The 25100-nt window shown below is 41.3% G+C and overlaps 1 protein-coding gene across 4 annotated transcripts in view; it reads right to left on the bottom strand.

Annotated features, from left to right (window-relative positions):
* LOC139413430 (polyhomeotic-like protein 2) overlaps positions 1-22400 on the bottom strand; it is a 58567-nt gene extending 36167 nt beyond the window's left edge. Inside the window, exons 1-2 of one of the 4 annotated variants that reach the window (XM_071160803.1) lie at positions 22245-22400; positions 931-1141 (exon numbers count right to left, since the gene is read on the bottom strand). In XM_071160803.1, the coding sequence (XP_071016904.1) occupies positions 931-1083 (153 nt within the window). In that variant the 5' untranslated portion in view covers positions 1084-1141; positions 22245-22400. Of the gene's footprint in view, positions 1-918; positions 1142-22244 lie in introns of all 4 variants that reach the window. The other 3 variants (XM_071160800.1, XM_071160801.1, XM_071160799.1) reach the window with 3 other exon arrangements.
* Positions 22401-25100: the final 2700 nt, after the last annotated feature.

Raw genomic sequence — 25100 nt, forward strand, 5'->3', positions numbered from 1 at the left:
TTGGGGTAATATTCTCAACAACAGGCTTTAAAAGGGGACTTACAGGGTTGGAGTAATACTTGGAAAAAATAAATTCCCATTTACATTGTTTTTACACATCCATTAAAAGCAGGTAGAGAGATTCCTTGGGTGGAAATGTGTTCCTCCTGTTAGGGAGAGTAGGCTCACCAATGCATTCTCTCATCCAATGCCAAGTCCTTCGGTCCCTGAGCACGTCCTTTATTCATGACTCAAATTGACTGACAACCTCACCACAGTTGCTAAGGCAACAGGAGAAAGGGATTGACCCAGGGCACATGGCCTAATAGAGGTTCTCTGACCTAAGCCTCCAGGGGGCAGATAGGGTGGTGATTGTGATGGAAACCTCCATTCACTTCTCTTATTGAGCCCAAAGGACCAGGAGTCCACTATGTTGAGTAGGCAAGTAGTGACAATGCTGCTAGTTCTCTTGCTAAGGGCAGAGGAGAGCATGTAGATGAGAGAAAGGGTAAAGGATAGAAGAGACCTAAGACCAGTTTGTCACCCTTCAAAACGCTGACAGTCTAATTCAGGCTGGGTTTCACATCAGTCAAGGGTCAAATAGCAGAGGACCGAGCCTGGAACGTGGAAACATAGCAACACTGATCAGCTGTCAATAGTATTGACAGATTGTTTATTCGATGTAGTACACTGGCATCATGCAATGAGATAAAATTATAAAATTGCAGTCTCATTTATTATGAGCATTCCATAGCATTCCAAAATTCTATAGTGAGCTAAGTGCAATACTGGGCAGTTTACGGTACATGCATGTTTTACCAGCAGATGGCAGTAGGGTAATGACAATAATTGTATTATTGCAGGGAATGCAATGGGAAGACAGTTCATGCAAAACATGTGAATGTGTGTGTCACACTGGACTGGCATGTTTCTTTTTACCCTGAAGTTTACCTGAACCGTCTGCCTGTCAGGAATCCCGCTGTACACAGAGATGTGAGGCACAGCCTGCCTCCCCGCACTGCTGCTGCTGGTGGTACTTGTGCTGGAGGCAGTGGTCCCAGTGCTGCTGGCACTGGAGGCTGGAGGCACATGTTCACTGTCCATGGTGCCCTCTCCTCGTTTGGCCCTTCCCCTGCTGCCCTTTGGACAAGCTCTCCTGAACCTACAAAACAGGAGAGTTACAATGCAGCCATAGGGCTCAGACATATTGGGCCATGTCCAACCATGTCATGTGCAGTCACTGTGTTGGCCTATTCAGTGTAAATTCATGAAGCAACCCTAAAGCCTATAAGCCTGTATAAGAATGACATGACTTTCCTAAGATGATGCAAAATGTTGCAGGTATACATACTGTACTTGTCTCATTTCAGCACTTGTGCTAACATGGGACACATAATTGAGCACAGACACTGGGCACAGACACTGGGCATAGACATAGTAGCGATCCTCGCTATATGAGCCACATTACAATTTCCACCAAGTGGGTTAACCCTATTTGCATGATGCACCTGAACGCACAGCCTGGACGTGTGAGGGGGCTGAGTAGTTGAAGCACGAGGGCGTGCCTTCCCATTGGGAGGGGGCAGTGTGGCGATCATCTCTATTTCAGCCATGTTACAATTCCCACAAAGTGGGTTAACCCTATTGGCATGATGCATAGGGTGAACAGGAATTCTCTATGTGTTTCCAGTAAATATTTACTGGATTCATATTTTCAAATACACATACCATAATAATAACATTAATAATAATAATAATAATAATAATAATAATAAAATATTAGGCCAAATGGTCTTCCCCAATGATGTCATGCCAATCAATAATAGTGTGTTCCTCTGCAAGGACACCGTTTGGCAGAGCGCAGGAAAACATCAGTAGAACCGGGAAGTAACAAACGTGCTTAACAATTAAGAAATGCAATGGCAAAATGCTAATAATATTTGGATGTAAACATATTTTCCAATGAATGTAGCTTGGTAACTGCCATGTGTTTTCTACTGAATTGTAGTGAGCCAGAAATGTGTAAACTATAAAATGCTGATAAATGCTAAAACAAACGAACCATGGATTATGATTTGCACCGAGAAAGACGTCAGTTTCCTCCTTAACTCGATTTAAATCTCTCGTTGGTGGAAAGAAACTGGGAAAATATGCATACTGTAGGGCTGACCCCATTTAGTCGACCGGACGATTGTTTGATCAAACATTTTTTAGTCGAGCAGTTGCAAAAATATATAAATAATAATTATGTCATGTCTTGCTGTCTCGGTGTACTAATCCATTGCGGAGGCCGCAGGGATGGCACACCAGTATCATCAGTACTACATTTACCGTTAAGTCCCATAATTTCTAATCGACACCGGCTCTGATGCTCGTCGGATGTGGCAGGGTGTGAAAACTATTACGGACTACAACAGGGAAACCCAGCTGCGAGCTGCCCAGTGACGTGAGCCTACCAAACAAGCTAAATGCCTTTTATGCCTTCTTCGAGGCAAGCAACACTGAAGCATGCATGAAAGTACCAAATGTTCTGGACGACTGTGTGATAACGCTCTCGGTAGACGATGTGAGCAAGACCTTTAAACCGGTCAACATTCACAAAGCCGCGGGGACAGACGGATTACCAGGACGTGTACTCAGAGCATGCGCGGACCAACTGGCTAGTGCCTTCACTGACATTTTCAACTTCTCCCTGACAGAGTCTGAAATACCTACATGTTTAAAGCAGACCACCATAGTGTTGTTGGGCACAGGGACTAAGGTAACCCGGCTAAATGATTACCGCCACGTAGCACTCACGTCAGTAGCCATGAAGTGCTTTGAAAGCCTGGTCATGGCTCACATCAACAGCATTATCCCGGATACCCTAGACCCACTCCAATTCGCATACCGCCCCAACAGATCCAGATGACGCAATCTCAATTGCACTCCACACTGCCCTTTATCACCTGGACAAAAGGAACACCTACAGTGGGGCAAAAAAGTATTTAGTCAGCCACCAATTGTGCAGGTTCTCCCACTTAAAAAGATGAGGCCTGTAATTTTCATCACAGGTACACTTCAACTACGACAGACAAAATTAGAAGAAAAAAAAAATCCAGAAAATCACATTGTAGGATTTTTTAATGAAATTATTTGCAAATTATGGTGGAAAATAAGTATTTGGTCAATAAAAAAAGTTTCTCAATACTTTGTCATTGCCAACAAAGGGTATATAACAGAGGTCAAACGGTTTCTGTAAGTCTTCACAAGGTTTTCACACACTGTTGCTGGTATTTCGGCCCATTCCTCCATGCAGATCTCCTCTAGAGCAGTGCTCTGCTTCTTACGAAGCCACTCTTTCGTTGCCCGGGCGGTGTGTTTGGGATCATTGTCATTCTGAAAGACCCAGTCACGTTTCATCTTCAATGCCCTTGCTGATGGAAGGAGGTTTTCACTCAAAATCTCACGATACATGGCCCCATTCATTCTTTCCTTTACACGGATCAGTCGTCCTGGTCCCTTTGCAGAAAAACAGCCCCAAAGCATGATGTTTCCACCCCCATGCTTCACAGTAGGTTTGGTGTTCTTTGGATGCAACTCAGCATTCTTTGTCCTCCAAACACGAGTTGAGTTTTTACCAAAAAGTTATATTTTGGTTTCATCTGACCATATGACATTCTCCCACTCTTCTTCTGGATCATCCAAATGCTCTCTAGCAAACTTCAGACGGGCCTGGACATGTACTGGCTTAAGCAGGGGGACACGTCTGGCACTGCAGGATTTGAGTCCCTGGCGGCGTAGTGTGTTACTGATGGTAGGCTTTGTTACTTTGGTCCCAGCTCTCTGCAGGTCATTCACTAGGTCCCCCCCGTGTGGTTCTGGGATTTTTGCTCACTGTTCTTGTGATCATTTTGACCCCGCGGGGTGAGATCTTGCGTGGAGCCCCAGATCGAGGGAGATTATCAGTGGTCTTGTATGTCTTCCATTTCCTAATATTTGCTCCCACAGTTGATTTCTTCAAACCAAGCTGCTTCCCTATTGCAGATTCAGTCTTCCCAGCCTGGTGCAGGTCTACAATTTTGTTTCTGGTGTCCTTTGACAGCTCTTTGGTCTTGGCCATAGTGGAATTTGGAGTGTGACTGTTTGAGGTTGTGGACAGGTGTCTTTTATACTGATAACAAGTTCAAACAGGTGCCATTAATACAGGTAACGAGTGGAGGACAGAGGAGCCTCTTAAAGAAGTTACAGGTCTGTGAGAGCCAAAAATCTTGCTTGTTAGTAGGTGACCATATACTTATTTTCCACCATAATTTGCAAATAAATTCATAAAAAATCCTACAATGTGATTTTCTGGATTTTTTTCCTCATTTTGTCTGTCATGGTTGAAGTGTACCTATGATGAAAATTACAGGCCTCTCATCTTTATAAGTGGGAGAACTTGCACAATTGGTGGCTGACTAAATACTTTTTTGCCTCACTGTATGTGAGAATGCTGTTCATTGACTACAGCTCAGCATTCAACTCCATAGTGCCCACAAAGCTAATCACTAAGCTAAGGACCCTGGGACTAAACACCTCTCTCTGCAACTGGATCCTGGACTTCCTGACGGGCCACCCCCAGGTGGTTAAGGTAAGCAACAACACATCTGCCACACTAATCCTCAACACAGGTGCCCCTCAGGGGTGTGTGCTTAGTCCGCTCCTGTACTCCCTGTTCACCCACAACTGCGTGGCCAAACACGACACCAACACCATCATTAAGTTTGCTTACAACACAACAGTGGTAGGCCTGATTACCGACAATGATGAGACAGCCTATAGGGAGGATGTCAGAGACCTGACAGTGTGGTGCCAGGACAACAACCTCTCACTCAATGTGAGCAAGACAAAGGAGCTGATCGTAGACTACAGGAAAAGATGGGCCGAACAGGCCCCCATTAAAATTGATGTAGTGGAGCGGGTTGAGAGTTAAGTTCCTTGGTGTCCCCATCACCAATGAAATATCATGGTCCAGACAGTCGTGAAGAGGGCACGACAACACATTGACCCCCTCAGGAGACTGAAAAGACTTGTCATGGGTCCCCAGAGCCACAAAATGTTATACAGCTGCACCATCGAGAGCATCCGGACCGGTTTCATCACCGCCTGGTATGACAACTGCTCGGCATCTGACCGTAAGGAGCTACAGAGGGTATTGCGTACGGCCCAGTACGTCACTGGGGCCAAGATTCATGCCATCCAGGACCTATATACTCTGCGGTGTCAGAGGAAACCCCCAAAATGTGTTTCATCTCAAGGCCATCAGACTGCTATAAACAGACATCACTAGCACATTAGAGGCTGCTACCTATAGGAATAGACTAGGAATCACTGGCCACTTTAAGGAATGGAACACTAGTCACTTTAATAATGTTTACATATCTGGCGTTACTCATCTCATATGTATACACTGTATTCTATACTATTCTATGGTATCTTAGTAAGTTCCGCTCTGACGTTGATCATCCATATGTATATAGTCTTTATTCATTCCTACTTAGATGTGTGTGTAGTGTAATTTGTTAGATATTACTGCACTGGCGGAGCTAGAAGCACAAGCATTTCGCTACACCCGCAATAACATCTGCTAATCACGTGTATGTGACCAATAAAATTTGATTTGAAAATTGTCAACGACACCAGTCACCCAAGTCAGACTGTTCTCTCTGCTTCCTCACGGCAAGCGGTCTAGGACCAAAAGGCTCCTTAACAGCTTCTACCCCAAACCATAAGACTGCTGAACAATTAATAAAATTGCCACCCAGACTATTTACATTGACAACCCCAAACCCCCCCATTTATTTTTACACTGCTGCTACTCGCCGATTACTATCTATGCATAGTCACTTTACCCCTACCTACATGTACAAATGACCTTGACTAACCTGTACCCCTGCACATTGACTCGGTACCGGTACCCCCTGCATATAGCCTCGTTTGTTATTTTATTGTGTTACTTTTTATAATTTTTTACTTGAGTTATTTGGTAAATATTTTCTTAACTCTTTCTTGAAATGCATTATTGGTTAAGGGCTTGTAAGTAAGCATTTCACGGTAAGGTAAGGTACAACACACGGCGCATGTGACAAATAAAGTTCGATTTGAATTACAATGTTTGTTCGGCTACTGTAACTTCTGTTAATTAATGCATTCAACATATTGGAGTGGACATTTTGTTCGCACAACCTAAGCTACACTTGTGATGAACAAGTTTTGGTTGATTTCATTCCATTTACAGGTTGTCAGTTTATTAAATTGTGTTTTGTTTGGAGTGCTCCTGTCAATGTTGAGTAAGCGTAAGCTTATATATGTGCCCATTTGGGGATCTGATAGTATTTCTGATTGTCTTAACTCACCACAACTAATGAGCTGTGGAGCTTCTCAGTCATTTTTTCTTTACCTCAAAACAGAAAGTAAACAAAGCCTGTTTTTACATCCATTGAGAATGACAATAGATCCTCAATTTAGCCCACTTGGAAAAATCTTTCCAGCACTCTCCCTTTTGATAACCACTCGATGTGAAAGGGAAAAAAACTCATAAAATAGGCCTACCTGATTACTTCTTATCCCTTGCACAAATAGTCTACAGCTGTGTCTGTCTGGAGCTCACTGGCTCTGGAAACTGAGAACCCAGAATATTTTATACGATGTTGCAAATTTGTTAGTGCAAGCTTGAGGCTGGACCAAATTGATACAATGTTTCGAGTTCCTTGCAGACAGGCCAGGCATAGCCAACATGATTTTTAAATATATATTTATTTTTTTTTATTTTTTTAAATCAGAATATTTTCTACCTGCAGGCTGCAATGTTAATTTGTAGGCTTAATGTATTAGTACATAACATAGTTGGCAATGGCAATAGAAGTTACTTTTTGATTTGTATCATTTTCATTTAGATAGATATAATTTTTATTAATCATGTGACAAATTATTGAGAGAACACTTTATTATAAAATAAATTAACTGTTCCATGAAAAGGTGCATATGAAAATCATAACTGGCACGTGGATTGGTACAAATGTTAAGATAAATTGTCACTCCAAATGAAAAAAGGTTGCCGAACCCTGGTGTAGCCTACTACCATCAACTTCGGAAGCGTAATGGTAGAATCTGCGAAGGCCAGCAGCAGTGGGAGGTGGTTTGTTCGGGAACAAGCTTTTTTTCCCCCTTCTGGTTAGGCCTTCTCTGGCTCGAGTCATTTGTGTGTCTTGATTATTTAAATTACAGTGTGCTTAAAGCATCCGACAATAGCCTACATATAGTTGATTTTATTAAAACACATGGGGGTGTGTCTATATATGTAAAAATACATGTTTCAACCAGTCGAAGGAACAGATGACTCTTGTTCGACCAATATTTTTTTTAGTTGGGGACAGCCCTAGCATACTGCCTTAATAAAACAATCTTCCACCACCATTAATACACATATAGAAGTGAATGTGCCAATATTTCTGGTCCCATAAAATGGAGGGGACTACGTACACAAACTGCTGTAATTTCTAAATGTTTCACCCAATATGATTGAAAATACCCTCAAATTAAAGTTGATAGTGCGGACTTTAACCTCAGTCATTGTAGCATTTAAAATACAAAGTGCTGGAGTACAGAGACAAAAAATATATAATGTCACCCAATACTTTAGCTAGGCCTAGATGCAGTCCACATCATCACTATGCGTGAGCTCTCTAGTGAACGAAGCCATTCAGCTTTGTTTGATTTTGCATTGAAATACATAACCGAGAAGAGGAATTGAGTTTCAGGGGCCTTTTTAAATAAACTTTCCCCACCATTCTCAGATTACCATAGCAACAACTCACTTTCTTCAACATGTCTAATGGTGAGCATGATGTCAAATAAGGGGAGAAGAGTACATTCTGAAAGACAATGAATTCCAGTGACACATTTAAGTTAAATAAAAGTATCTAATCACAGCTGGTGAGATAATGACTTCAACAAAGTTAAAGTACACCGATACTGAAACTATCTACTATCAGGCTCATATTAGGCGTTTGGCTACTGAACCCTTTCTGTCTCCAACAGGTGAAAATTAGCAGATTAGTAGTGGACTCTAGAGCAGCAGAAGCATCCCAGTGACTGACTGTCCCCCTAGTGCCATACTGTTCCATTAGCAGAGGACGTGAGGTTCAGAGTACACTAGGCAGATGAGATGGAGTGGCTGAGAGAGCAGAACAGCTGAGGGGTTAAGGGAGCTTGGAGGAAGAGAGGGGGCATAGGGCTCAGGTTGAGTGTTTGGAATGCATTGTGGATTTTGACTGTGTGAGTGGTTGGGGTAGGGTTGCGATGGAAGTAATTAAAAAGGTCTGTAGTAGCTATGCAGCAATTCCTAAGCTATTTCCTCTCCCCTCTTAATTATATTTTCAGTGGGTTAAGGCAAGGTGTCATATGATACAGCCTAGGCCTACATTGCACGGTAGGTTAAGAACCACCTGGGTCTTAAAGCCTGTTTAGGCAGGGAGGGATTCCCCTCTGGCAACGCTGCTGCCCCCATCTCTCCAAGAGGAATCACTCATCCATCAGTCATGGAACCCCCACTCGACCTGCTCGGCTGCCAGGCAGCAGGAATTCTGCATTGGGTTGATTAGAGCACGGGGCTACACTAGGAGTGGGCAGTATCGTATCATAAACCAAGCCCCTACACACCAAGATGTTACAAATCCATGGCCCACAAACCCCTACATCCAGTATTAACAGAAATAAATTATATTTGATTCATGGGATTGCTCTTGTCATTCCAAGACTAAAATAACCATCTGTCTGATGTCTGAAGATCTGCATATAGTTCAGAGGACAAGAGCTTTAAAGACAGACAGGCTGTCTATACAGAGCTAAGAGTGCAGCAAGGACAAGAGCCCCCATCATGTAACGAGCTCTAGCCAATTTTTAATGACACACAATAAAAATATTCCGCAAAACACAGTCAAAAACCATGATCAATATAGGAAAAGAGCATAGGATATGTACATTAATGGCTTTACAGCAAGGCTTATGGTTATAATAGAAAGAGGGGTGCCACAGAGACAAAGCCCATGATGCTCCTACCTCCTCTGGCCCCCCCAGCGCGCTGCGGGAGTGTGATGCCCCATCCCCCGGGACCCTGGTCCTGTAGGATGCTGCTCCTCTTTGTCTGACTATGTCTGTGTGTTGGAGCCAACCAAACCTCAGCCTCTCTCTCTATCCCCTACGAACACTCTGCTCTGTTCCCCATCCCAGCATCAACACAGACACAGCCCACCAACCTATCCCCTGCCTTCCTCCTGATTATGTGGTATCCTAGCGACAACCAACAGGGTGCCTATGGAATCCCCATGCAGTGCAGCATGCCGATTGGTCGCATGCACCCCCTCTAATATAGATGGTGGTAATGATTTCACCCTCTACCCTCCCCCTGCCAGAATACTGAATTTGGTAGCATTATGCCTCAGCCACATAATATTCTAACCAGCATCAAAACCATATTGGGTAAGTACAAAACCCAATCTGTAAATGTATAGTATCTATTTAAATAGATTTTGTTTTTTTATTTCAGAAAATTTGATTCCATCTGTTATTATTGCATTAGGACATGGGTTATAACAGTCTATACTCATTAATTATTATAGTCTACACACACACCACAAACATTCAGGATAGGATCATATATGCTAGTCATGGGAATCCTCTAGCAAATAAGCTAATAGGAACTGCAGAAAAAAAATGCAATATTATTGGGTATTATGGTCTGTTTGAAAGATTTATTGAGTATATTTCTCAAATTAATTATCTAAATTATAATCTGACAGAAACATGAAAAAGAGCCACACAATTATAAAGAGGCATTTCATTATAGCGCACATTAATTGAAAAGATAATTGAAGAGGACTATAGATATGAGCAAAATTAAATTGGTTTTTGGTTTCAGTGGAATTCAAACGTCACTATATAAAAAAATACTATGGCCTATGCATTGCCTATAGAATAATAGACGGACATGTGTAATCAGCTGCTTGATGATGGCACCACATTAAAAACACCAATGACCATCACACCTTATAACATGCCTGGCTGTATGAAATGCAAACTTTTCAGTGGTTTGCTGCCGTAACGTATTGATTGGGGCCTGGCAGGCATAGCTTTTATTGATTATAATCTTCTCATTAGCATATAGATTAGCCTAGCTGCCTGCCGGTGGAGGAGAAAGCATGAACCTTGAGTTCCAAAGCAAGGAAAATGAGCTTGGGGACTGGGATGGGTCGGGAAGGCTGTCATGAGTCAGATCTGTTTTCATGCAATGTCTGACAGACAGCCCAGGGCTTGGGATGACCATGGTGTGGCTTGTTTGTATTGAAAAACAAACATGTCCTCTGAGAAAGGCTGGCATCTAGCCTACCCCACAAACCCTCCCTACCACTGTTTGTCTGGACCTCCTGTCTCTTGGCCATCCCAAGTCACATAAGAGCCTCTTGGAATAAGAAATGGGCATATTGAGTTAAAAAGGTGTGGAGTTAATGGTGTGGTCCACAACTTTAACTCAATATGCCCATTTCTTATTCCAAGAGGCTCTTATGTGACTTGGGACGCTCTTCTGGGGCTCTAAAAGGAAAAAACAGTCATCTATATTTAGAAGGCATATACGGTTTTTTTCTTCTTCTGTGGGACAGCTTTGGCATGAACCAATTCCTTTCACAGTTCCTGTATCTAGGGTACTGCAGAATATTCATCCTCCAAAATATCTAACAATGATCTCGTGGGCCTAATTTAGAAGGAATAAGCCTGGATGAAGATTTCAAACTGTGATATGCTTTTGATGCACATCCAGGCTTATTCCTTGTGCATCAAAAACATATCACAGTTTGAAATGCATCCCATATTTAAGTGATAATGCCAGAGAAGCCAGAGTTGAGGGTATATTGGCGCAGGGATAGTCTCGGGCCGGCAAACACTGGCTTCAAGGGCATTAACAGTTTTATACAACAGGTTACAAACATATTCAAATAATTGACATATTTTCATATAAAAACATTATTTTGATCAATTTATTCATACTATTTCATCCTTCCACAAGATATAGTCCCGACACAAATCTAGGGTTGCTACCCAAGCCGGCTGGTCGTCCATTATATCGGTTAGGTTGCCAGAGACACAGAACAGAAAGACTGAATGACTGTGTCGCATCTATGGAGGCGACCCAGACGTTTGTTCTAAATGTTCCATTGCCATGCTGGCAAAGTTCTTATCCCTTGCTAGCTAGCCAGCCAACTACGGATAACACAGTCAAGTCAAACATTGCAGCCAGAATAACAGCAAAGCAGTTGCATTTGCTTAATCTGTTTTGTAGTGACATTTACTTAGATACATAATACATCCAATGAGTTTGCAGACGACACTACAGTGGTAGGCTTGATTACCAACAACAACGAGACAGCATACAGGGAGGTGGTGAGGGCCCTCGGAGTGTGGTGTCAGGAAAATAACCTCACACTTAACGTCAACAAAACAAAAGGAGATGATCGTGGACTTCAGGAAACAGCAGAGGGAGTACCCCCCTATCCACATCGATGGGACAGTAGTGGAGAGGGTAGAAAGTTAAGTTCCTCGGCATACACATCACAGACAAACTGAATTGGTCCACCCACACAGACAGTGTGGTGAAGAAGGCGCGGCAGCGCCAACCTCAGGAGGCTGGAGAATTTTGTCTTGTCACCAAAAGCACAGAAACTTTTACAGATGCACAATCGGGAGCATCCTGTCGGGCTGTATCACCGCCTGGTACGGCAACTGCTCCGCCCACAACCGTAAGGCTCTCCAGAGGGTAGTGCGGTCTACACAACGCATCACCGGGGGCAAACTACCTGCCCTCCAGGACACCTACACCACCCGATGTCACAGGAAGGCCATAAAGATCATCAAGGACAACAACCACCCAAGCCACTGCCTGTTCACCCCGCTATCATCCAGAAGGCAAGGTCAGTTCATGTGCATCCAAGAACGGACCGAGAGACTGAAAAACAGCTTCTATCTCAAGGCCATCAGACTGTTAAATAGCCACCACTAACATTGAGTGGCTCCTGCCATACATGTAAAAAATGTATCACTAGCCACTTTAAACAATGCCACTTAATATAATGTTTACATACCCTACATTACTCATCTCATATGTATATACTGTACTCTATACAACCTACTGCATCTTGCCTATGCCGTTCTGTACCATCACTCATTCATATAATTTTATGTACATATTCTTCATCCCTTTGCACTTGTGTGTATAAGGTAGCTGATGACAAAAATGTTAGGTTAGATTACTCGTTGGTTATTACTGCATTGTCGGAACTAGAAGCACAAGCATTTCGCTACACTCGCATTAACATCGGCTAACTATGTGTATGTGACAAATAAAATTTGATTTGAGATGATGCACAATTTAGAGGTTGACTGTGCTTTGTCAGGACACTGTTCATAGGAGCTAGCCAACTACACTTCTAACACAATCACGTCAAACTGAAGCTAGAAAGACCGCAAACTACACTAAACAAATATATAAACACAACATGTAAAGTGTTGGTCCCATGTTTCATGAGCTGATATAATAGATCCCAGAAATGTTCCATGCGCACAAAAAGTGTTGCTTAAATTTTGTGGACAAATTTGTTTACATCCCTGTTAGTGAGCATTTCTCCTTTGCCAAAGGATGATCTGTACACAATTCCTGGAAGCTGAAAATGTCCCAGTTTTTCCGTGGCCTGCATACTCACTAGACATGTCACCCATTGAGCATGTTTGGGATGCTCTGGTTTGACATGAACAAAAGTGTGTTCCACGCTACATGAGGCAAATGTTGGTCACACTAGATACTGACTGGTTTTCTGATCCACGCCCACACCTTTTTGTAAAGGTATATGTGACCAACAGATGCATATCTGCATTTACAGTCATGTAAAATCCATAGTAGAGGTCAACCGATGAATCAGAATGGCCGATTAATTAGGGCCGATTTCAAGTTTTCATAACAATCGATAATCTGCATTTTTGGACACCGATTGTGGCCAATTACATTGCACTCCGCGAGGAGACTGCGTGGCAGGCTGACTACCTGTTATGCGAGTACAGCAAGAGGCCAAGGTAAATTGCTTGCTAGCATTAAACTTATCTTATGAAAAAAATAATCTAACAATCACTAGTTAAACTTGTAATATCATCATCCATGTGTTATCTAGCTTGTCCTGCATTGCATATAATCGATGCGGTTCCTGTTAATTTCTCATCGAATCACAGCCTACTTCGCCAAACGGGTGATGATTTAACAAGCACATTCGCGAAAAAAAGCACTGTCGTTGCACCAATGTACCTAACCATAAACATCAATGCCTTTCTTTAAAATCAATACACAAGTAAATATTTTTAAACCTGCATATTTAGTTAATATTGCCTGCTAACATAAATTTATTTTAACTAGGGAAATTGTGTCACTTCTCTTGCGCTACACGCAAGCAGAGTCAGGGTATATGCAGCAGTTTGGGCCGCCTGGCTCATGGCGAACTGTGTGAAGACAACTTCTTCCTAGCAAAGACCGTAATTAATTTGCCAGAATTGTACATAATTATGAAATAACATTGAAGGTTGTGCAATGTAACAGCAATATTTAGACTTAGGGCTGGCACCCGTTAGATAAAATACGGAACGGTTCCGTATTTCACAGAATACACATTTTGTTTTCGAAATGATAGGTCATTAATATGGTCAAATCCGGAAACTAAGGCTCGTATTTCTGTGTGTTATTATGTTATAATTAAGTATATGATTTGATATTTGATAGAGCAGTCTGACTGAGCGGTGGTAGGCAGCAGCAGGCTCATAGACATTCATTCAAACAGCACTTTCGTGCATTTGCCAGCAGCTCTTCGCTGTGCTTCAAGCATTGAACTGTTTATGACTTCATTCCTATCAACTCCCGAGATTAGGTTGGTGTAACCGATGAGAAATGGCTAGCTAGCTAGCGGGGTGCGCGCTAATAGCATTTCAATCGGTGGCGTCACTCGCTGAGACCTTGAAGTAGTTGTTCCCCTTGCTCTGCAAGGGCCGCGGCTTTGGTGGAGTGATGGGTAACGATGCTTCGAGGGTGGCTGTTGTCGATGTGCCCCTGCTTCGAGCCCAGGTAGGGGCAAGGAGAGGGACGCAAGCTATACTGTTACACTGGCAATACTAAAGTGCCTATAAGAACATCCAATAGTCAAAGGTATATGACATACAAGTGGTATTGAGAGAAATAGTTATATAATTCCTATCATAACTACAACCTATAACTTCTTACCTGGTAATATTGAAGACTCATGTTAAAAAGGAACCACCAGCATTCATATGTTCTCATGTTCTGAGCAAGGAACTTAAACGTTAGCTTTCTTACATGGCAAATATTGCACATTTACTTTCTTCTCAAACACTTTTTTTTGCATTATTTAAACCAAATTGAACATGTTTCATTATTTATTTGAAACAAATTGATTTTATTGATCTATTATATTAAAATAAAAGTGTTCATTCAGTATTGTTGTAATTGTCATTATTATAAATAAATAAAGCTGATTAATCGGTATCTGCTTTTTTTGATCCTCCAATCGGTATCGGCGTTTAAAAAAATCATAATCGGTCGACCTCTAATCCATACATTAGGGCCTAATGAATGTATTTATATTGACTGATTTCCTTATATGAACGGTAACTCACTAAAAATCTTTGAAATCGTTGCATGTTACGTTTAGATTTTTGTTCAGTATAGTATGAGAACTGCAACATGCTCTCTACCTATTAGCTAGCCCCGACGTGCTGAGGCTATCCCTTGCTTTGAAAGCATCGTCACACTTTTTTCCATTGACAGAAACATACATCCCGTCTGTCACGAATGTTAAATACAATTATTTGAACTTAGTCTGCCGATTGTCCAGTCAGAATATTTTGAAACAGCACTATGAATTGCATCCCAATAGCCAGAATGGGGAACCATGGGAAGCATTGAACTACAGAAATGTAGCCGTGGCAATATATTAATTTTGCTGATATTTGTACCAGTTAAAGAAACTAGGATATTATTCCATCTACAGAGGTCAGATTAAACTGATTTGAGCTTCTGTTAAAAGGTATCTGGCAATGGTTTCATCTAAAAGGAGGAAAAATATCTACTCCCAAATATTTAAAATGGGAAAGGCCTCAATCGGGGTCTTGAGGCAGTAGGGCTGATTTGGTTAGACTCATTTTATAACTTGAGATGAAGCTGAAATATATCTACGATCTTCAATGTTTTTGGAAGCAATTGAGATACATTGTCTGGAGATAGTAAAACATTGTTTGGATATAGTAAAATATTATCTATGTATAATGATATGAAGTGATCAGTAGATTTTAAAGTCAATTCCCATGTCTTTAAAGACAGACCAGTGATATGACCATACTAGTTAATCAAAAGCTTTTTCTGCATTGAGGGATAATACAGCCTAATGAGCTGTTGTTTCTGATGAAGCTTCTAAGATATGTAACAGTCTGAGGTTATCTGAGGATGAACGCTTTTTAACAAACCCGCTTTGAACCTTGTGGATAAATTTGGGTAAGAAAGTCTCTAGATGGGACAACATTTTGGAAAACAGTTTAATGTGTGTTTATCAAAGATAGTGGGTGATGGTGATCACACTAGGTGGCATCCTTACATTTTTTTTTTTTTTTATAAAAGCAAAATTATTGCTGTATTCACATCGCTCACAAATGAACCCTTCGTGAATGGCTCAGCTAATAATTTTGAGCAATAGTGAACATAACAGATTCCAAAATGTTAAATAGAACTCAGGAGGAATTACCGTCCCAGCCAGGTGATTTGCCTTTATTTATGGTATCCAATGCCCTTTTAAATTTATTGAGAGAGATTTGGGCTCCCAGCAAGGTGGCTTCCTCTGAGATAAGTGGTTCTTAATTTTTTTAGAAAGGACTTTGTCTGGCTTGATGTGGATTTACAAATCAGAGGTTTACAGTTCTTTGAAGAAGCAGTAGAATCTTTGATTGATTCATTTGGGTTCCGATTGAAACAGGAATTACAGATTCAATAGTTGCTATATCAGCTAATCATTACTGCATAGCTTGTTGGCCAGTAAATGGCAAACGATTACCATGGAAGTAATGGTTGAATCTAACCCAAATGGATGGCAAATTCTGCTTGGTTTTATCAATAAATTAAAGTTATGTCTTGACTTTGAAAAAAGTAACAGCTACCTGGTCTGAAAAGTGTGCTGAGAACAGTTAACATTTCAAATATCTTCTTTCATTGTGATTTATTCAACCCAGATGCAAATGCAGTGACATTCCTTTTTATAAAACGGGTCAGACTGAATTCTAATTGATCATTATGAATTAATTTAGTTCAATTTCAAATTGATCACAGAATGTAGAATTTTGTAGTAATTAAATGTTGAAATGCCATCTTGTGGATCTTAAGAGATTCTGAAGTACGAAATTGATTTGTGAGAATGCTAATAACTTACAATTTAAGTTCATGCTGTCGATTTTGTTCACTCCATGGAAATCGAATGTAGGCCATCCCTTGAGGTTGTAGAATGGTCAATGAGTACTGTCCAAAATGACAGTCAGTGTACTACATTTGTTGGAGTGTGTAACGAGATCGAGAAAGTCTCCCTTGATCCAGAGGCCCGATAGGACTGAGGTGTAATTGAGCCGTCTGCCTCTGATAGACTTGTCTTACACAGCTGAGTAGTACAAAGAGAGTCTGGCCCCCTTCCAGGTGTGTGTACTGGATGCATGGCAGTGGTGTCTTGTGCGTATGTGTGTGAGTGTTGACACTCCGCCACACGTGGCCCATTCCCTAAGGCAGTGTGGGGCATACTACAACACCCACACTAGATGTACCCCAAGGAACCTGCCTGCTCTCTCTGTTCTTCTCTACATCTTAATATAGAATGCCACTTAAGGCGTCTGCATGCTTTCCAGACAAAACAATTTTTTGGAAAAGTTTTTGGAAATATGATGATAACATTTTGTGACGTTTTTGACTGGTGAGGGTTTTTTCGGGCACACATTTTCTCTGGAGGAAAGCCAAAGTCCAGAGCCGAAGTCTATGTCATTTCGTCAGTGATTGGTCAACAGTAAGGAGTTTTCAATAAAGTGTTTGGTGTCATTCAACGAGAGAAGTCTTGTTTTCATGCACATTTTTAATTGTGAAATACTGCACCAAACATCTATTGCAGGACTAAGGTCCCCGGGCAAAAACATCCAAATTAATAAACAGATTTCTTGAGTTATCTTAGATTAATTCAGACTATTTTGAGGAAGTGTATACTGACTAAGGCGTCTCAAAACGAACAAACCATACTATTGCGGTACTTCAAGCGTAGGTCTTTTAAGAGAGTATGAGAGCACACTTGTTCCCGAACTGAAACATGCTGATGCCTTTAGCCTAATTGACACGTGTTAAAATCCTGCTGACTCCCCTGTAAACCTAAATAACAAAACCACAGTATCTCATCCCATACCGAACATTCCTCACTTACTCCACTCTATAAATACCTGTATCAAACAGCACTCCCAAAGCCGCAGATTAGTAATATGCGTCAACCCAGAACTCAATCTCAAAAGAACCATTCCCCTACAAAGGGAGAAATAGGTCAGGCATGATCACTGGTAGTGAGCACAGAGTATTGAAAGCCCTGGCCTCATCAGAAGACATTTAGCATGTCTATGCCAGCTGTGGGCCAGCCTTCCCCTTGGAGGACTAGACAAGACTGGCAAAACCAGATGTTGACTGACTTGACTCCTTACCAGTAAACTATCTTCGATTCAGCTGGGTGACTGGCATGCTATGCCCTTGTTTTGTCATGATAGTCAGGGTCTCCCAAGGTCTTCCAAAACCCTTGGCTGGATGTTCTGCTCTGATGCCATTCTCAATGTTTTAAGAAATGTTTGCGCTGACACCTCAGTGTCATAATGGTAAATATAGGTTAGCCTTCCCTTAGACATGAACTGTCTCACTGCTTACTTTGAACTAACTCTAGTTTCAGTCAATAAAGTGAAATCAACAACTAATCTTGTTTAGTCGTGGATGAAAAAATATTACTTTTCAGTTACAAGCCAGCAGACACTCACTGACACTCCTGGTTCAAACTAACGCCAAGCGTCCATCCACAAAGGGGCCCAGACTGCCATGACAGCAACAGTCTTTAATTATCCCTCTTTCCCTGGGATGCAGTGGAGAGCTAGGCTTAATTGGTATTCCCTGGTAGAAGACAAGAGGCCTGGGCTGGTGGGTTCATACAGCTAAAGTCTGCAGAAACCAATCCCCCCCATGACCAGGTCTCTTCCCTGTGGGGGATTTTATTTTTTACTTTATTTAACTAAGCAAGTCAGTTAAGAACAAATTCTTATTTACAATGACGGCCTACTGGGGAACAATGGGTTAACTGCCTTGTTCAGGGGCAGAACGACTGATTTTCACCTCGTCAGCTCTGGGATTCGATCCAGCAACCTTTCAGTTACTGCCCCAACCACTAGGCTACCTGCCGCCCCAAAATGATGATCTCTGTGGGGAAAGGATTAGCTCTCCATAAGGACGTAAATAAATACAAATATTTGATGAGGCATTATGGTGGGACAGGGGCAAGTGCCCCCTCCTGCTTATTTACAGATTAGGATCTAAACCATAAAATAATGCTACTTTATTCCAATAGCATAGATTTGCATCTTTCAAAAGTCTTTCAGAAGCCTTGAATGAAATTGAATTAGTGCCTTGGCAAATAGCATGTTGTGGTCATATATTCTGAAACTTGAACAGCCGATTAGGTTGGGTAATATGAGTGTGTTGAGAATCACACACACATAAGTTTTTTTGTCATGAGTCTTGCCCTTGAGGCAGAACTGAGCAGTTTCCACTGGATGAGCAAGCTGCAAATGCTAAATTGGTTATATCGTAGAAATTAATAGAAACAAAAATGTGCTTTTTGGTCTTAATTTAAGGTTAGGCGTGTGGTTAAGGTTAGGGATAAGGTTCAAATCTGATTTTGACTTTGTGGCTGTGCCAGCTAGTGACCACTGCAGAACTGCTTCCAGTATGAGTCATCTCAATAAATGCCAACCTGCCACTAACACACACTATGATGGGTATGACTGTAAATTGAGAATGTACTATTTGAACACACTACTCCGAATGATTCTCCCAGAGCACTGTGGCCTGGGGTCCAAGGGGAGATACTCTATCCATAATAATTTTCAGTCATACTGAGCAATAAAAGAGAGTCCCAGTACAATTAACCTGAAAAGCCTAGAGGAAATTCTAGGCGCTTCACTGTAATAGAGCATACTTTTCTCCAGTTTGACAGCTAACATAGTGACTGTTGGTATAGTGCCTTCAGAAAGTATTTACACCTTTTTCCAAATGTTGTTGTGCTACAGCCTGAATTTTAAACGAATTAAATATTTTGTCACTGGCATACACACCCATAACGTCAAAGTGGAATTATGTTTTTCGAAATGTTTACAAATGAATTAAAAATGAAAAGCTGAAATGTCATGAGGCAATAAGTATTCAACCCCTTTGTTATGGCAAACCTAAATAAGTTCAGGAGTAAAAATTGGATTAACAAGTCACAAATTGCATGGACTGTGTGCAATAGTAGTGTTAAAAATAATTTTCTCACGGCTACCTCATCTCTGTACCCCACACATACAATTATCTGTAAAGGTCCCTCAGTTGAGTCGTGAATTTCAAACAAAAAGACCAGGGAGGTTTTTCAATGCCTCGTAAAGAAGAGCATCCATTGATAGATGGGTAAAAATAAAATAAAAAAGCAGACATTGAATATCCCTTTAAGTGTGGTGAAGTTGTTGATTACACTTTGGATGGTGTATGAATAGGCCTAGATTCAGTCACTACAAAGACACAGGCATCCTTCCTCACTCATTTGCCGGAGATGAAGGATACCGCACAGGGATTTCACCATGAGGCCAATGGTGACTTTAAAAACAGTTACAGAGTTTAATGGCTGTGATAAGAGAAAGCTGAGGATGGATCAACAAAATTGTAGTTACTCCACAATACTAACCTAAATGACAAAGTGAAAAGGAAGCCTGTACAGAAAAAACTAAAACATGCACCCTGTTTGCAATATGGCACTAAATGAAAATAAAGAAATTAACATTAGTTCCTGAATACAAAGTGTTATGTTCGTGGAAAATCAAAACACATCAATGAGTCCCACTTCATATTTTCAAGCATAGCAGTGGCTGCATCATGTTATGGGTATGCTTGGCAAGGACTATGGAGTTATTTATGATAAAAAGAAACTGAATAGAGCTAAGCACAGGCAAAATCCTAGAGGAAAAACTGTTTCAGTCTGCTTTCCAACAGACATTGGGAAGAAAAGCAAAATCACCTTTCTGCAGGACAATTACTTAAAACACAAGGCCAAATATACACTGGAATTGCTTACCAAGACATTTAATTTCCCTGAGTTACTAGTTACAGTTTTGACTTCAAATCATCTAGAAAATCTATGGCAAGACATGAAAATGGCTATCTAGCAATGATCACAAGCAACTTGACAGAGCTGTAAGAATAAATACAAAAATATGTAACATGCAAATATAGTGTGTTAATGGGTGAGAAAATATATTTAGTCCATTTTGATTTCAGGCTGTAAAAAAAAAAGTGGAATAAGTCAAAGGGTATGAATGCTTTCTGAAGGCACAGTATGTAATATGCACATACACAAACATACACATTGAACGGAGTTGTGGGGTAGTCATGTAGCCTATCTTGTTGGTCTCATTTGGGTCACTGAAAGAGCCAAAGACACTATAACTAGCCTGTTACGACAATGAACATTCAGACTAGAGGTCTACACGGATCCACCTGTACCCAAACACTCAAGACCCGATCCAGGACCCATAAGGGTCTGGATCCAGAATTTGAAATAATGTCACGGGTCAGATCTGATTGTCACCGGTCACAGGAATGTGTAATTTTAACTGACTTGTCCGGAAGTACCAATACAGAACCGAACATGACTTCTGCAAGAAGGAAAGAAAATAATTTATGCTGCTGCTTGTTGTTGGTCAATCATAAGTTACCAAAGCAGCAATAGGCTACAGTCATAGAGCCTCCATGTGGGGCAAAAGTTAGAAGATATCTAATCAGTTAATTAAAGAAGGATAGGCTACAATGACCAAGAGCCAACAGGTAGGCTGCTACTTTATATTCTGAATGGAGATGTGGTTTGTAACTGTAAAACGAGAATGCGCATGCAGCCTCAATTAGCCTAGCTTAACTCGCTTCTCCCGGTTTCATGCAGGCAAGGCCAGTAGTAATGTTAATCATATTAGATGACACATAACCTAGCTAAGGCAGCTATTAGTCTACTATGGCGCAAGTTTGCTTGGTTTGTTACCTTCGCTCCCTCTCTCCTCCCAGTGTCACTTGCTCACACTCACAGTAGCCTACGCACAGCACAGCCCCTGCTAAGAGCGCCACCTTGCTCTACCTCATGCTTTAACAACTCCAGTTAATAAACCATCTTCAAAATAGACTTTTCTGCTGCTTCCCTCACTTGGATCGAAACGGACCAGTTCTGGTAGTCCTTGGGTCCGTTCAGGAACAGGTCTCTATATTAAACAATTATACATTTATGCATATGGAGTCCAGATGGGAAAGCCCCAGGTCCATTTCGTAACGGGTCCAACGTTTTGGACCCGTTAAGGCCTCTAGTTCAGACATGCTGCACTTGTCAAAATAACTACCCCTTCCCCCTCACGACCTTGTGACTCAAGGGACACGGTCTCAAAAGGCACCGACCTATCCCCCCCAAAAGTGTCCAGGGAGGGAAACGCTGTGTTCGTAGGTGTGCAGCCCATGCAAATGAGCATGCAAGCGCTGAGCACCAGCTAACTGATCCTTGCATCTGTTTTTAAAAAACAATTCATTTTTTAATCTAATCCACAAAATAGTTCCGTGTAGGCCTTCTAACTGATGTGTGTTCCTGTTTATTGCACGCATGCACTGAAGTTCCTCTTGTCTAGCTAGTAGCTAGCCAGCCAGCCAGCTCTGTCAGTCAGACACGGAAGGTTGCTGTCAGCTCAAAAAAGGTCCTTCACGACTAGCATGCACATGCTCAGACTAACACGGTCATTGACCGCAGAAGTACAACTAGAAGACCGAGGCCAAGAACGGCCTTTCATAACGAAATAAAATGTTGTTGCCATACCTTCCACGAAGGCCTTGTACTTCCCTGCTTGGAAATACTCTCGTGCTTCTTTCCTGCTATTCTAGCTACACCATTATTGGATATTGTTGAATACGATACACTTGGAATAAACCAGCGAGAGTGGAGGAACAGGGGTGTGAGGAAAAAAACCTATGCATTAGCGTTCCGAAATAGAACATGTGACATGTATTCACCCAATGGACAGAACGTGTACCTCTTTGGCACTCCCCCTTCCCTTTCAGACCCGGTCCCTCCGGTACCCTTCCATGCGCCTGTCAAATCGGTACTACGGAACCTGTCATGGTCTCCATAGCAACACATAGGGATTTAACCCTTGTCCGGTTTTTATTGGCTCTTGCCTTTAAATTGGTAGCTATGTAGACAGCGCAGTGTTTGCAAATACCGTATGATCAAAAAGAAAGGGAGCGCAAAAGAGAAAATAATGTTGCATTGTTAAATATCTCATCTAATGAGGTCAGCATCAATTCTGAAAAAAATAAGTCAAAATTGGCATTTTCAAAATGATCATATAAAACCACAATTACATGCGAACTGTTATTGTCTTCCACTAAATTATGGCAATACTAGTCCAAGGTAGAATTCAGGGGTGGGGGAAGGGTTGCAACCCCATGTTATATGTCAGAGGGTAGGGGCTGCAATGCATGCAAATGTATTCAAATGTCAGGGCTATCATAAATACAGTGCATGAAAATGCACTAGGCTCTGTGGCTCTGGGGCAATGTTGATTGGTCACAGATGTAATGGTCCATATGGTGCCATAAAATGTCATTTATTTTGGGAAACCTCATTATGGGGCATGTGTGGCACAGAACCTTATCCTTGACCTCAGGGGGCTGTGTACCATCAGACACCTATTTAAAGCCTCAGTGAGCTTGAACAGTTGCCAGATTCTCCAAAATTTTTCTCTCATTAACCCAAACAACATTTCTGAATCTAATGTTATATTCATCACCCTCCCTCATGCAAGCTACTGCTAAAAGTAACATGTATTACAGTCAGCTTCAGAACAGCAAGTATTGTACATGATCATTGTGCTTGTGTGTTACATCTCCAAGGGACAGACAGGCTATTTCTTAAAAATCTAAAATGTTCTAAAGATGTCATTTTCTACCTTTCTTAAAAATACATCAAAGCCTTATCCACCAACTTTGAATCATGGGACTGAGGCAAAATGTTGACCTATGATAATAATATGGACATAGACTAGATTAATTGCTAATGTTTCAGGGAGACCCTATTGTGTTTCCTGTAACACGAGGATGAAGTGTATTCATTGGCTTGCAAATGCTGAATAATTTATCAGAATATGACTTATTTGGTTGGACCATGAGTTAATTATCTGCTCTTTCATAGCCCCTTGATACCCAGCTCCCAGAACCTTCATAGACGGGACATTCCAGTAACTTGGTTATTCCCAAAAGACCTGTTATTATGAGCTGAAAAGTCAGGCAGCAGGATAATGCAATAGAATACAGTATCTCAAATGAACCATGATGAGGTGTGTTCAATACACCATTCTGGCTGACTAGAGTGAGTCTCAAAACTCATGTTTACACCATATCATGAACAATAATGGAGTGTGTATTATTCATGAGAATCATAATGAAATATTAATGATGGCTCCCTCAGTGGCATGTAGCCTAGCGGTTAAGAGCGTTGGGCCAGTAACCAAAAGGTCTCTGGTTCAAAACCCTGAGCCGGCAAGGTGATAGAAATCTGCTGTTCTGCCCTTGAGCGAGGCAGTTAACCCTGAACAACAACTGCTACCCGTATGTAGGAATATATATGTAGTCCTAGATCTGAAACTAAGCCGACATGTATGTTTTTATATATACTGTTGTGAGTAGAAGAGTTGGAATAACATGTTATAATAATAAAACATTTATAAATAAACAGATTCTGTGTTGTGGTACTGTTGTTGACCAGATGTGAGGAGTTCGTAGATAATGGACTCATTGCATATGGAATGAGCTGCAGCAAGTATCACACTTCTCTGTAATCAAAATAATACAGCCACCTGCTGGTGGAAAAATAAGCTGCATTAATCGGGATGTGGTACCCTATCTCTACAATGATTACATTAAATCTACAATGAACACATAACCAACCAAAAGAAGAAATAAAAATCAGCATAATACAAACAAAATGTGATAAAAATGGCTGAATATAGTGTGCCTCTGTGATGGTATCTTATGACTTCATAGCTCATAGCTTGAGCTATGAAGTCTTAAAATGCCATCTCTGAGGCACACTATCTTCAGTCTGCTCTCACAGATTTGAGAGGTGGCCTAGCTGTTATTTCAATTAATAAACCTGAGATACTTACTACCACATGTTCACTGAATGGCCTTGTATATAGTGAAAATGGCTGAAACCCCATGATGGGCTGGCGGTCCCTCTGAAAAGTTAACAGCTTCATAGCATTAGTGCGTCAGGTGATGAGAAGAGAGGAGAGAAAGAGGGACTCGTGTAGATAAGTGAGTCATCTGTGGAAGGCTGGGACTGACTGACATTCGCTAACTTTCTTTTTCCTCTCTTTGTCTCTCTTTTCCCACCCGGATCATAGATTCAGAAGTCTGTTTCTGTATTCTCCTATAACAGATGGTCTTTCTGTTGTATTTATTGTTATGGTAACAGAGACTTGAGGATGACTGTTATCAATGGGGTTAAACAGATGCAGATCATCTCCACCGAGAAAACAGCCTTGATGAAGGGGCCATATGTTACTGAGGTAAGAGCCTCCTTATTTCAATGTGCAATGGTAGGCCATTTATACTTATACTTTTGTCAATGTAGGCTACTAATATTCCAATATAGGGTAGATAGACTTTTAGG

This window comes from Oncorhynchus clarkii, chromosome 7 (genome assembly GCF_045791955.1).
Source record: "Oncorhynchus clarkii lewisi isolate Uvic-CL-2024 chromosome 7, UVic_Ocla_1.0, whole genome shotgun sequence".
In the NCBI taxonomy this organism is placed as follows: domain Eukaryota; kingdom Metazoa; phylum Chordata; class Actinopteri; order Salmoniformes; family Salmonidae; genus Oncorhynchus; species Oncorhynchus clarkii.